The sequence below is a fragment of the Cornus florida genome, unplaced genomic scaffold (genome assembly GCF_030987335.1).
Source record: "Cornus florida cultivar Cherokee Brave unplaced genomic scaffold, ASM3098733v1 CherokeeBrave_3.0.0_Hap2_Chr04, whole genome shotgun sequence".
NCBI lineage: Eukaryota > Viridiplantae > Streptophyta > Magnoliopsida > Cornales > Cornaceae > Cornus > Cornus florida.
The window spans coordinates 106219806-106233962 of record NW_026775574.1 but is presented as its reverse complement, the minus strand read 5'-3'; the positions used below and the strand labels follow the sequence as shown (position 1 = coordinate 106233962).

Below are 14157 nucleotides of genomic sequence, written 5' to 3'. Positions count from 1 at the left end.
CACACACTAGTGCCCTTCTTCGCGCGCCATGTTTGAACCCTCATGCGCCCGTGGCTGTACGCCCACCTGGACGCCCGTGCGCACGCCGAGCTAGACGCTTGCGCACACTAGGTTGGACGCCTGCCCGCGCGCCCACCCGCACGCCCGCACGCGCGCCTCTGCACACCAGCGCGTGTGTCGGTGCCCACTTGTTTGCCCTTCAATATCTTGGATGCTCCCTATTTGTGCAACCATCTTGGAGTGGTACAACACGTGCCCATGCAAGTTGGCTAAGCCCTCTAAGCAAGCCATGCCATAGCCCAACCGATGTGCTTAACAGACCCCTCTCTAGTATAATCTTAAGGAAATTCAGCACTCTGACAAGAGTAAACATCACCCATGCTTGAGGAGTCATAATGGCCTTTCAGGCCTTTCTCGACATCCAAATTGAGTGCCGTCTGCGCCAACCAGCTTCTATGGACTCAAGGTACCTCCCATAAAGATCCCGAGTCAAAACTCCAAGTTTCATTTTTCACCATATTTACGAAAGTGCCACGGGCACCCCCAATGCACGCCGAGCATCCTTTTAAGCATCCTGTGTGCACGCTGAGCATCTTGTGCACGCTGACAACCCACTGAGCATCCTCATGGCTGTCTAACCAAAGCCAAAGTATTCCCAAGACATGGCATGTCCTTGAAATGCCCATGTCTTCCTTGGACAACCGTCAAGGGGCTAACAAACCACCCCCACCAGAAGAAGTCGACGCCCTCGTCGACTTGTCCAAGTACTCCCTTACCTGTTTCTCAAACTGCCATAATGTCACATCCCTTTCCCAACTCGTCTCTGCTTCACTGCATCCTTTCCACTGTACCAAGTAATCAGTTCTGTGATTTTTCTTACTCTGACCCTGGGTCCGGTGAGACAAAATCTTCTCCACCTCCTTGTTAAACTGCAACCGAATAACAGGTGGGGCTTTCTTAGCCTGCTGTCTTGATGTATCTACAGTGTCCTCATGAAAAGGCTTAAGGAAACTCACATGAAAAGTAGGATGGACCTTCAGTCTCTCAGGTAACTGTAATCTGTAAGCAACATTCCCACTTTCTTCACAACTTCAAATGGACCATCATACTTCTGAATCAGCCCTCTGTGAACAGTCTTGCTGCTTATCTTCTTCCAAATCTGTGGAGTCAACTTCAACAGAACCTTGTCTCCCACTTGGAACTCTAATGGCCTTCTCCCTTTATCTGCATACTTTTTCATCCTTCTCACAGCCTTGGCAAGGCTGTCCTGTGCCTCTTCCACCATCTCTTGCATGGAACGGGCATATCGGTATGCTGCAGGGCATCTTCCCCCAGTCCTCTGCACTGCCACCTCCTGTGGTGTGCGAGGTTGTTGCCCTGTTGCCAACTCAAAGGGACTCATTCCTGTTGCTGAAGACCTGTGCAAATTATAAGACAATTGTGCAGTGTCTAGCAACTCCAACCAATTTTTCTGACTTGCAGTGACATAGTGCCTCAGATATTCTTCCAATAACTGGTTCATCCTTTCAGTTTGTCCGTCAGTCTGAGGATGGTTTGCTGTGGAGAACTTCAGTTCAGAACCTATCAAGCCAAATAGCACTGTCCAGAACCTTCCCGTAAATCTGGTGTCACGATCACTAACAATATCTTCGGGCAAGCTAAAATATTTCACCACAAACTTATGAAATAAACCAACAGCAACTTCCGCTGGGCATGCATGTGGTGCAGCAATAAAAATTGCATACTTAGAGAATCTATCTACAACCACAAAAATAGATCTCATACCTTCCACCTTAGGAAAACCATAAATGAAGTCCATTGAAACTGACTGCCATGGACGCTCTGGTATAGGCAAGGGTTGCAGTAGCCCTGCTTCCTTCTTCCTCTCATGCTTGTCTTTCTGACAAACCAAGCAAGTCTTGACATATAACTCTATGTCATCCTCCATCTTGGGCCAGTAATATGATCTGGATATCAACGCCAGCATTCTATCCACCCCTGGATGTCCAGCCCACTGAGGATCATGCATTTCCCACATTAGTTCCTATCTCAAACCTCCAACAGGAAGATATAATCTACCTCCTCTGGCGTAGAGTAGATTATCTTCAATCCAGTACTTTCTGACTTCACCATCAGCAACCTGTTGCTTAAGTTTCTGATAGGCATTGTCGGACTGAGATTGCTCTTTGATTTTGTCAAGGAAATTAGTATACACCGTTGTCAACGACGTCACATATTCCTGCACTTCTTTCCTACTCAAGGCATCAGCAACCTGATTCTGCTTTCTAGGTCTGTGAACCCACACAAAATTAAACTCCCCAAGAAACTCTTGCCAACGAGCTTGCTTTGGAGTAAGCTTTTTCTGTGTCTTGAAGTAGGTATTGGCCACATTATCAGTCACCACTGTAAACTTGGTACCCAACAGATAGTGCTTCCATGCGTCAAGACAATGTATCACTGCAGTCATCTCCTTCTCGTGAGTTGTATACCTCTGTTCAGCATCCTTAAGCTTCCTGCTTTCAAAGGCACATGGGTGTCCTTCTTGGACTAGGACCCCACCAATTGCTCTATCAGAGGCATCAGTATGCACTTCAAATGGCAAACCAAAGTCAGGCAGTCTCAAGACCGGTTCTGTAGACACTGCCTGCTTAAGCATCTCAAAAGCATTCTGGCACTCCTCAGACCAAACCCACTGTTTTTCCTTCTTCAACAAGTCTGTTAAAGGACTAACCTTCTTGGAATACCCCTTTGTAAACTTTCTGTAGTAGTTTGCCAACCCTAGAAAAGATCTCAACTCTATCACTTTGGTAGGTGCAGACCAATCAAGGATGGCTTTCACCTTTCTCTCATCTATTCTGACATGGCCCTTACTGATCCAATGCCCCAAAAACATCATTTCTTGGCGACAAAACTCACACTTCTCCTTTTTGACATATAACTGAAACTCCTTCAGTTTTGAGAAAACCAATCTCAAGTGTTTTAAGTGATCTTTCAATGACTCACTATAGACTACAATGTCATCCAAATAAACAACAACAAAGCGATCGATGTAGTCATAAAACACATTATTCATTAAGTTGCAGAAGGTTGCCGGGGCATTAGTTAGCCCAAACGGCATTACAAGAAATTCATTAGACCCATAACGAGTTACACATGCGGTTTTGGGTTCATCTCCTTCTGCTATACGCACCTGCTAGTAACCTGCACGTAAATCCAGCTTAATAAAGTAGGATGCCCTTGACAACATGTCAAATAAATCAGCAGCATTAGGCACTGGATACTTGTTCTTCACAGTCACCTTATTCAGAGCCCTATAGTCCACACACATCCGCATTGAGCCATCCTCCTTCTTCTGGAACAACACTGGCGCGCCATACGGTGCCTTAGATGGTTGAATATAGCCAGACTCCAGCAACTCATCCAACTGTCTATGCAGTTCAGCCAGTTCTGAAGGCGCCATTCGGTATGGGGCCTGAGCAGGAACCCTTGCCCCCGGCTCCAACTCTATCTTGTGATCAACAGCACGTCGAAGGGGCAATTGCTTAGGTAGTTCTGGTGGCATCACTTTTGCAAATTCCTCTAGAATTTCAGCAACAGAATCTGGAACTTCAACAAGCTGGTCCGGTTTGATCTCTATCATAGCTGCAAGAAAGGTAGAGTCTCCCCTCTTCAAACCTGTTTTCACTTGCAATGCAGAGATTATTTCGATGCAGCCATATTTACGATCTTCCTTCTTTTGGTGCCCATAAAGAGCCACTGATGGAATAAAACATGGACAACTCCTGTCCCAAATAAAAACTCCTCCCAAATATGGCACAACTACCACTCTGGCTTTCGTAAGGAACTCAATTCCAAGAATTAGATCAAAATCATCTAAGGGTACAGCCATAAGACTAACTACGCCCTCCTAACAACCAACTTTCATAGAAGTGGTGGCCATGCCTAAGACAGGCTTGGCTTCAAAATTCACAGCTTTCATCTTATTAGCATGTGGAATTAACTTTAAATTAAAGTTACTTACTTCCCTATGCGCAATGAAGTTATGAGTGGCTCCCGTGTCCACCATTGCCAAAACTTCCTTGCCGTTCAGCGTCACCTGAATGAACATGAGCCCTTTCAACTCCATGGACTGTTCTTCAGTAAGAGCATTCAGCATTTGCAGAGGATTGACTCGGGTTGGACCACTTTTCGAGTCTGAGTCTCCTTTTGAATCAGCGACAATAGCACTCAGTTTCTCCCTCTTGGGGCAGTCCCTAACACGATGGGGACTATTGCAGATGAAACAACCGTAGTTGGGCTTAGTCCCACTACTACTCCCTTTGTTATTGTAATCTGCCTTGGCCTTGACAAAGCCATCGCCTTTATCCTTCTTTTGATTCTTGTCCTTCTTCTTGTCCTTGAACCTGAAGGACTGGCCTTTGTCTTTCTTCCCCTCCTTGGATTTCTTCTTGTCTTGTGTAGTAGACCCCGTCATCTTGAAATCTACAAGACAATCTGCCGCTGTCATGGCAATAGGAAGGTCCCTCACACCTTGCTTACGGAGTTCTGCCTGAGCCCATGGTTGCAATCCGACATGAAATTGAACAGCTTGTCCTCCTCTGATATATTTCGAATGTCCAGCATCAAGGAACTAAAGTCCTTCACATAGTCACGAACGGTGCCTGTGTGCTTTAATTTCTTCAGAGATTCCCTTGCAATCCATGCAGTGTTCTGAGGCAAGAACTGGTCCTTCAATTCCTTCTTAAGGGTCTCCCAAACTTCAATCCGAGGCCTACCCGCAAAAGCATCGTCCTCTGTCCGTGTGCGCCACCATAGTTTTGTATCACCAGACAGATACATGCTTGTAATGGTCACCTTCTAGCCATCAGGGATTCGAGCAGCCTTAAAGTACTGCTCCATGTCCCATAGGAAATTCTCCAACTCTTTAGCATTTCGGGTACCACTGAAGACTTGGGATCCGGCACCTTGATCTTCTGTGAAAGAGGATCACCACCGCCTCTGGAACTCCCATGAATGGCCCTCTTCACCAAGGACACTTCATCTTCAAGGTCTTTCAGGTTCTTCTTGAAGACATTAGTCAACGACTCAACATCTTCAGAGATACGGGTCAATTGCTCTTTGGTGGCCTGCATGAAGTCACCAAACCCATCAGGATCAGTCTTCAAGATCTCCACTTCAGAAGCCAAGTTTTCGATTCGAACAACAAGACTCTCCGCACCATCTTGTACCTCTGTTTCTATAGGAAAACCCACAAACTCTTCCAAACGGGAAACTCTGTCACGAGTATTACCTCCAGCCATCGTAGAACGGGGCTCTGATACCAATTGTTACAGGGCTAAATTACACCACGAATTTTTGCCTCTGTAATGGCAGTTGGGGCCACCAAGTCTCAGCCAACACAACAACATAATACACACAGTATAAAAATGTAAAGAAGGCACACACAGTTTACAGGGACAAGCCCCAACCTTTGCTCATATTAAACATATTACAAAGGAACATGAGTTCGTACAAGGAACCAAGGCTCACACCCTCCTCTATGTTCCCTCTACAAAGCCCACCTTAGCATTATATAGGCCACTCTCAAAACCGCCCATAACTGCTCACTAAGATGATGGATGACACCCCCATCCACCTAGGGTCATGCTGGCACCCTCCAAATGTGTCAGCATTATAATGCAGTTGACAAGCCCAACTGCTAGACTTGTTGGCATATTCTGCTCATGCCACATAACCACAAGAAGTTACATTCTGCATAGTGGAAGAAACCACCCTTAACCGCCTGTATGTTGGTCCTCTCAGAATTGTGCCATATGCTTGGGAGGTTACTCAGCACTCCCCCACTTCCCATGATGAGTGGGAAGTGCTAGTAACTTCTCCCAACCAACCGAGCCCACTTAGCCACCATATCTTGTAACCGCAAGCCATGACTTTGTGTTGTCTATGCTCTAGCCACATCTGAGTCAACCTTGTGAACCTAGCTCAAGCCAAGTCCACCAATCTGCACCCACATATATATGTCTCTGAGTGCACGGCCTGCCAAGCCATGCACGCTCGAGTGCACACCAAAGTGCACGCCGGCGCACACACTAGTGCCCTTCTTTGCGCGCCATGTTTAAACCATCATACGCCCGTGGCTGTACGCCCACCTGGACGCCCGTGCACACGCCGAGCTAGACGCTCGCGCACACTAGGTTGGACGCCTGCCCGCACGCCCACCTACACGCCCGCACGCGCGCCGCTGCACACCAGCGCGCGTGTCGGTGCCCACTTGTTTGCCCTTCAATATCTTGGATGCTCCCCATTTGTGCAACCATCTTGAAGTGGTGCAACACGTGCCCATGCACGTTGGCTAAGCCCTCTAAGCAAGCCATGCCATAGCCCAACCGATGTGCTCAACAGACCCCTCCCTAGTATAGTCTTAAGGAAATCCAGCACTCTGACAGAAGTAAACATCACCCATGCTTGAGAAGTCATAATGGCCTTTCAGGCCTTTCCCGACATCCAAATTGAGTGCCGCCTGCGCCAACCAGCTTTTATGGACTCAAGGTACCTCCCATAAAGATCCCGAGTCAAAACTCCAAGTTTCATTTTTCACCATATTTACGAAAGTGCCACTGGGCACCCCCAGTGCACGCCGAGCATCCTTTTAAGCATCCTGTGTGCACGCTGAGCATCTTGTGCACGCTGACAACCCACTGAGCATCCTCATGGCTGTCTAACAAAAGTCAAAGTATTCCCAAGACATGACATGGCCTTGAAATGCCCATGTCTTCCCTTGGACAACCGTCAAGGGGCTAACAGTGTGCCATTTAGGCAGAAAATTCAGGTTTAAACAATCATCACAATTCATACGCAAATTGAAAACATATTGAAAAGAGACCAGATGACAACTTTATTTCAGATTCACATCTATCTCGTCAAACAACTACTTCACATGAAAATGCTCAAACCAATTAATAATTTGAATGAGCTTCAAGTTCACACAAAACTTGTAATTATGCTAACCTGAATATACAAAACTGCTATTCAGGAAAAAAAAAATAAATAAATAAAAATAAATAAAAAAAGAAAAAAAAAAGAAGAAGAAGAATATACAGAACTGCATCTAGGTATAGAACACATGCAAAAAAAAAAAAAAAAAAAAAAAAAAAAAAAAAAAAAATCCATCAAACCTGTGAATTTAATGATGCATATTGAAAGGGTGCATGATCTATAGAACTAGAAGATATGGTCATGGAGATTATACACTGGGTCAACAACCACATCAGTTTACTAACAAGGCCTGATTTCAATTCCCATACTCAGAAGAGTTCGAGCTGACTCCAGTGCCTTTTCACCTCCAAGTTCCTTGACGTTCTCACCTGCCAGATCAACTTCCATGTCTTCTGCACACTGGCTCAAAGATCTTTGTTTAGATAGTGTTCCAACTTTTTCGGATTGCACATTGTTCACAGCTGTAGCAGAAGTAATAAATAGAGGAGAAATTGGTCGGCCATGTCGCTTCTTGGGTACAGGCATGTCGTGATCATGTTTCCCCTCATATGTTACTATGACTGCCCTTGCATCATCCAAAGCTCTCTCGACATGCTTACGAACAGGGCATCCAGCAGATGTGCACCTGTAGTAGCTCCTATCAAGTAAAGCAAAGAACGATCTGATTAAGAGTGAACACAAAAGGGTCCGTAATATGCTTGAAGAAAGTCATTCCAACAATTAACTCAAGCTCCACAGTCCACAGATCTTTCAAGATTCTATTCCATCCTTCATATATATATGACCTTTACAAATTACATTTCAATCTCCCATTATAGCAAAACCAAATTTTAATACCTAAGTCTTAAGAATAGAAATCTAAATTAGTTATCAAATGCATTTATTAATTATTAGTATGAATAATATAGCCTAGAAATGTCATTGTTCTAATAGCATTCTTAACAACACATTTAAGGCTAAAATGACAAATCTTCGCATAACAGCACATATAACCACTATACATCTCAAAGCAATCATTCCAAAGAGAGAAAAATCACCCTGAAGGATAAATAGGAAGAACCTTTTTGCTATTTTATTTTATTTCATTTTTTTTTATAATTAAAGGACAAATAGGAATAAACTTCGAAATATTGGTCCAAGGTGACTGTCTGCATATAAATTCTACATGAATAGTATCAACTTTGAACAAATACTGTAAAGAGTCTCTAAATGAGAACGGTCAGAACGCCAACCTCTATTATAATTCAACATACAAGTAAAAGAAAGTACTCTATAGGAATCTTCAACAGGCTAGACAGCAAAATTGCCAGCATCTTGAGAGCATTGTCAGTGCTCTGATCAACATGGTAAACATGCTGCCAGCCATTGATCTAAAATTTGAACAAATGGCTCGAATTTTGGGCCATGGCGGGGGGGCAAGGAAAGACATCAGCAAGGCATTCAGTCAATCATCAGCATTAAAATGACGCTGCAGATGATTCAGGTCGAAATTTTGGAGGAGTCATACAAATAAGGGTGCTAAGCCCGAAGATTTCACGCCCAAGCCCGGCCCGCCTGTCACATTGTGAAACTTGATCGGTGGGTCAGGACTGCCTCAAAATTACAAGTCACGACGCATGGCCCAGAGCAAGAGCTGAGCTGGACTCAGGCCAAAATTAAGAAACCTGTTTTTCTCAATTAATTATATACATATGTTAATTGAGGACTAGAGTTCGAACTAGTCGTACATATGCATATATATTAGAGATAGATGAACATAAATACATATACACATATGTATATATATGTATGTAATATCTATAGTGAATTTGTATATATATGTATACATATGTATGTAGTTACTTTTTCTAAAAGTTCAAGCAAATGCACACACCCCCGCAATATTGTCCCTAATAGGGCTCGAACTCTCAACCTCCCCTTTGGGGAAGAGTCTATATGTATGTATGTATACAACTACATATTGTAGTATTTTTCTTATATACACATATATAGTTGTACACAGAGATTTAACAAATCAGACAATGGATCCGAGGCATCACCTAGATATCTTGGTAAAACTGGAAGACAGTGAATTGATAATTCTATAGAGTAAATTTAAGGTTACACGTGATGGCACTATTAAATGCTATGGCAGTTTATCAACGCAAGCCAGTACAACTAGATTCATTTGAAGGGCTGACTCTTAGGGTTTTTCATGCTACTATATCCATGTCTTCTTGTATCCATTCTCATCTCCATATCCATGTGACAAAGGATATACTGATAAACTTCTGACTAACAAACAAGTAGAACGTATAAATGAGTTCCAGACCTCTGCTATCTTAATAATGCATATTTTGTGGAGTGCTTGGCCCTCAAATGAGATGAGTTTAAAATCTGTCTAGTAGGAGTAGCTTGTACATCTTCAAGAAAACAAAAAAAGTCCATAGTATAGTAGCTCAGTCAGATCCTAGAGTTGGACAAAAATGATTTTAGTTGTACAAGATTTGTACTTTAATCAGGCATTCAACAGAATTTCAATCAGCATTCAGCAGTCCATCGTAAACTGTCTCAGAATACAGACCAGCATCACTTTCTATACTAAATTTCTAACCAAAGACAATTTTATTTTATTTATTATATTTTATTGTGAAGATTGGGATTATTAGCAATCCAATAAAAAATCATACTATTTTACTAAATAAACTATCAGAAAGGATTATTAAAACCAACTTGGGCTCAACTTCTAAATTCTATCAGTCGAAAAGTAACTTACAAAATACTACAAAATGTCTAGTCTGGAATTTAAGACAAGAATCCATTAATGTATAATCATCCCATGCGACGGATAGATTAATTTATTTTGCAACAAATGAACTACAAATATCTTAGAATAAGGAAATGGAGTTGCTTTCTAGTAATCAACTATCTCTACCAGTTGCTATGAGAATAGTTCAACGGGCAAAACACATTTGTGAGCTGAATGCTTCACTTTTTATGTTATATCTTTTGAATACTATGTAAAACATCAATGCCTCCTTTTATTCTTTTACCCCCCAAAAATCTTATTATAAACTAAGGCTAGTTGACAGAGAGTTTTTCATTAAAAAAGAAAAATTAAAAATGGTAGACAACTAGACATCCCTTCTCCCAATATTTTGTTTTCTCAAATTTTAATGTATTTTCCATATAGGCTAATAGTAAGCAAGGAGGATTTTTCATTAAAGTTGAGGCTAGAACTTGTCTCTGATAATGATTGCTTCTATTTTTTTATTATTATTTTTTTTGTCTTTCTCCAAAACTTTTTGAGGATATGCATACTGCTAGAAAATCAATATTATATATCACTTTTTTATCTCCCCAAATGAAAGCAAGATTTATTTCAGAAAAATGATTATATTTGAAGAAGAAAATAAATATTATCTACTTGCACTAATTTATGTATAACAAATAAGAATCTGAATAGCTACATAAAATAGGCATAAAGAAAAGAATAAATAACAAAATCAAACATAAAACCATTTGTTACAGCTGAATTAAGACATTAAAATAACGTTTAAGCAGAGAATTTTTTGGGTAACACATATCAAAGAAATCAACTAAAACTAATATACGTACAAAGGCTATTAGTAAAATATACAACTAAGATAATTTGAAATTCACCTAGGGTGAGGATTCCCCTTAACCATTTTCTGCCCATATTTACGCCACCTGTAGCCATCGCTTGATACACCCGCATCCCCAGAAGTATGTACAACAATTTTAGGTTCCTTAACAGTTCTAAGGAGGGCTCCTGAATATGCTATGGTGCTTCCTTTAATCCTGCTTGTTGACAGAAAATGTACAATAAAGGGGTAACTAAAATATTGATACAAAGTCCAGTGGAAAATTAATTTCTTTAAATAGCATACCTCCGTTTCAGCATGGGTTCATCACTGGGTTTTTCCTGAGCATCAATGTTAGCAATCTCATTGTAACCACTTACATTCTGTTTTCTCTGTTCAGATGGCAGCAGTATCGGTTGTTGTAATTCTCTCCTGATTATACGGAGAATGTAAATAACAAAGACAATAGCAACACAAAACCATAGATGAATAAATAACTAAAGAACATGCCTCTGTTTTGGCTCCAAATCATCACCATCTTCCTCCTCTACCTTAATGCTTGCATCTCCATCTGAACTGCTGTGTGTGTGTGCTTCCATTCCAAGTGCCAGCAATGATGCTGGTCTAGGATCTCTTCTAGGCATAGATTGATCTGAATCATCAGTCTTTTGAAGTGGATAATATATGGTATCATTACCTACAACATGTCCGGCAGATGATACAAGCCTTCTTGACCTAGTACATCTAATCTTTGGAGGTGGATCATGATTGTGTAAACCCTCATTAAGAATCTCAATGACACAACCAGAGTGATTATAGCGTTGAACCTTCTTTTTCGCATGGCAACCAGAATTTGCGCATCTGTAATAGCTCCTAGAACTTCCAGTGTTCTTCACTTGCTTTTGGCCATACTTCCTCCAATTATATCCATCACTTGTAAGCGTCTTCGAGGCAGATACGGATTCATAGTTGGAGGAGGTTTGCTGGTTCACTTCTGGTGCACAAATATTGTCATGAGGTGTTGATAATGCTTCTTCTGTTACCAGTATTGAATTTAGTACACTTGACTCAGATGGTATAACAGGTGATAACTCAGTAGAAGGACATGAACACCCGGATTGAACCATCTGTGACTGAGCTTGAGCAGATTTATTTGTCATACTTGCCGAAACCTCCTGATGTGAGATCTCAAATTGCTCCTACAAAATAAATAATGCAATTAATAGACCTACAATCATTGAAAAAACTAAAAACAGAGGTTGGCAATCAAAATTTCACTAAAGTGGTCCTGTAAGACATATTACGAGTAATTCACAGTAGATCAATAGCAAAGGTAATTTCTACAATACACAAATCATGACCACAGACCTATCAAGATTCAAGAATTTCCCTTCTAAAATAAATAAATCATGGACGCACACCTATCAAGAAATTTCTAGTAATCTCCCTTGAATCAAATCCTTGTTATCTTTTTTTCATAATTGAGTAATCTTGTTATCTTAAGTATTCTATTATCTATTTATGATCATTCTAATTGTAACCCTGCCAATTAGGGTAATCAACAATTATTTCTTATACACTCAATCTCTTAAAACGACATTTCCCATAGAATTGTGTATTTAGCTTATTCAGAATGCTTTTAGAGGCATCTCACAAGACCTTGTATCATTCCCCAAATTCCATATTCCCAAATAGTGAAAACAGAAATGGAAGCGGGAAGAAAAGAAATTTGATAATGATCATAATAGATAACTAAAAGGACTCGTGCTATGTAGATAATTAAACTCTATAACTACAAACCCGCTTTTTATTTTTTATATTTGCTAAATCCTTCATACCATTTTATATAATTAGATCTTCATTCTGGGAATCAAGTCAGGAAAACAAACAAAAGTGAGTTTGGATAAATAATTAGCTTGATAAAGGAAGTTTTAAACTAAAATATATATATACATATTTGAAAGAGAAAATAAACAAATAAATAAAGAATAAAACTTTATTGTCTACAAGAAACCCCAATTCCTACTAGAAAATTTTTAACCAACAGAGAAGTGTTGAAATGAAAATGGTCACCCAAGAAAAATTGCAGTAAAATATTGGTCCAAAAGGGTACCTTTTTTTTAATAGATTTAATATTATATTCTAATGAAGTATAAGTAAAGTTCAAACATTTACCTTGATACATTCCACAACTTATTTGTGTTTGGAAAATTTTCCATCAAAACAAACCAAAGGCCAAAACCTGAACTAAAACTAATACCAAAAATTTCTTAATGTGATCACAATTTTCATTACACTGTAATAAAAAATAAAAAATAAACCAATTCTAACAATCATTTCAACAAACGACTAAATTACACAACTTAACTAGTTCATACTTGACCATTCAAACAGAGAGAGACCGTTCACAATAAATAATAATAAATAAATAAAACATCACATGCATTCAAATTATTCACTGAAAGACAAACTGATGATCCAAAAGGAGTCCGCACTCAACTCTAAATCCAACGTCCAGTGGAGGAACCAAACCCATTTTAAGCTCCGGCGCATTTCCAGAAACCCTTGAATTGACGGCCATCACACCTTCGAGCAGTTCGGAGAAAGAGCGGCCATCGAAGTCGCAGTCATTGAATGCTAGGGTTTCAGATTTGTGGCTATGGACTGAGAGTTGTTCATCGAACGAGGGATTGCCGAGCAAAGAGAGGGAAGACAGAGAAGGCTGTTGATGTGTATCATTTCTGTGTTGTTCTGTTGGTGGTTGTTGAGAGCTCTGTGTGTCATCCATGAATAGAGAGAGAAAAAGATATATATATATATATATAGAGAGAGAGAGAGAGAGAGGTGGTGTTTCGGACGGTGTTTTAAGGTGCGCTGTGCATGGAGTTCGGTTTTTGGTTTGTTTGTCTCCGCATTGAGAAGAAGGGTTTAGTGAGAGAGAGAGAAGTAAATAAATGGGGCTGCTTCTTTGACTGATATTGACTAGGTGGTTATATTTGGGGGGTTTGAGCCGCTAACTGACACCGTTAGGGTTAAGTTTTTTGTTCACCTGTTTGGTTGCTCATAATATGCGAGAAAATTGCAACCGGTTGAGTCAGCTAGATAGGCAGCATAGTTATCAATCCAGTGATTATATTACATAGAAGCTTTAAAATGTGGAAAAATAAAAATAAGAACAAAACGATTAGAAATAAACAATTATGGTTTTTGAAGTTTTCATATTTATTTTTTAAGCTAAAAAAATGTACTACTTTCACTTATGAATATTCCTGATTTTTGAATCCTCAAAATTCAAATGAGCTTGCTGACGTATTTTTTTATTTAGTTTTAATTTAAGAAGATTCAATTTGGATTAAAAATTGCCCCACAATTAATAAGAGCAATTTAAATGGGATCTTAAAAATTTGATAATCTAAATTTGTCACCTTAACATTTTTTAAAAGTTATTTAATATTTTTAAAAGTCAAGTTAGATTGTTTTTTTTTTATCGTGCAATTTAAAACCTTTTCGTTATTATCATATTAAAATGTCATTTTAGAGACAGTTTGGTGCCTTAATGGCTCTTAATTTCAGTATT

General features: G+C 40.2%; 1 protein-coding gene across 2 annotated transcripts; it reads right to left on the bottom strand.

Moving 5' to 3' along the window:
- Positions 1-6938: 6938 nt before the first annotated feature.
- On the bottom strand, positions 6939-13535 carry LOC132304535 (probable WRKY transcription factor 32). 2 transcript variants are annotated; one of them, XM_059802264.1, is made up of 5 exons: positions 13081-13535; positions 11091-11779; positions 10887-11012; positions 10639-10800; positions 6939-7633 (listed from the first exon to the last, which is right to left on the bottom strand). In XM_059802264.1, exons 1-5 carry the CDS (start codon positions 13366-13368, stop codon positions 7276-7278), a joined length of 1623 nt encoding a protein of 540 aa, XP_059658247.1. In that variant the 5' UTR covers positions 13369-13535; the 3' UTR covers positions 6939-7275. The 2 variants fall into 2 exon arrangements, with proteins under 2 accessions (XP_059658247.1, XP_059658248.1); XM_059802265.1 differs by having other exon boundaries at positions 10639-10797.
- Between the last annotated feature and the right edge of the window lie 622 nt (positions 13536-14157).

What these genes read in the sequence shown, in the direction of transcription:
- LOC132304535 (XM_059802264.1), bottom strand. Translation starts at nt 13,368, where the DNA reads ATGGATGACACACAGAGCTCTCAACAACCACCAACAGAACAACACAGA. An exon ending in GATTTGGAGCCAAAACAGAG is followed by an intron (nt 11,013 to 11,090) that starts GCATGTTCTTTA and finishes CCGTATAATCAG; the next exon opens with GAGAGAATTACAACAACCGA. An exon ending in GAACCCATGCTGAAACGGAG is followed by an intron (nt 10,801 to 10,886) that starts GTATGCTATTTA and finishes TCTGTCAACAAG; the next exon opens with CAGGATTAAAGGAAGCACCA.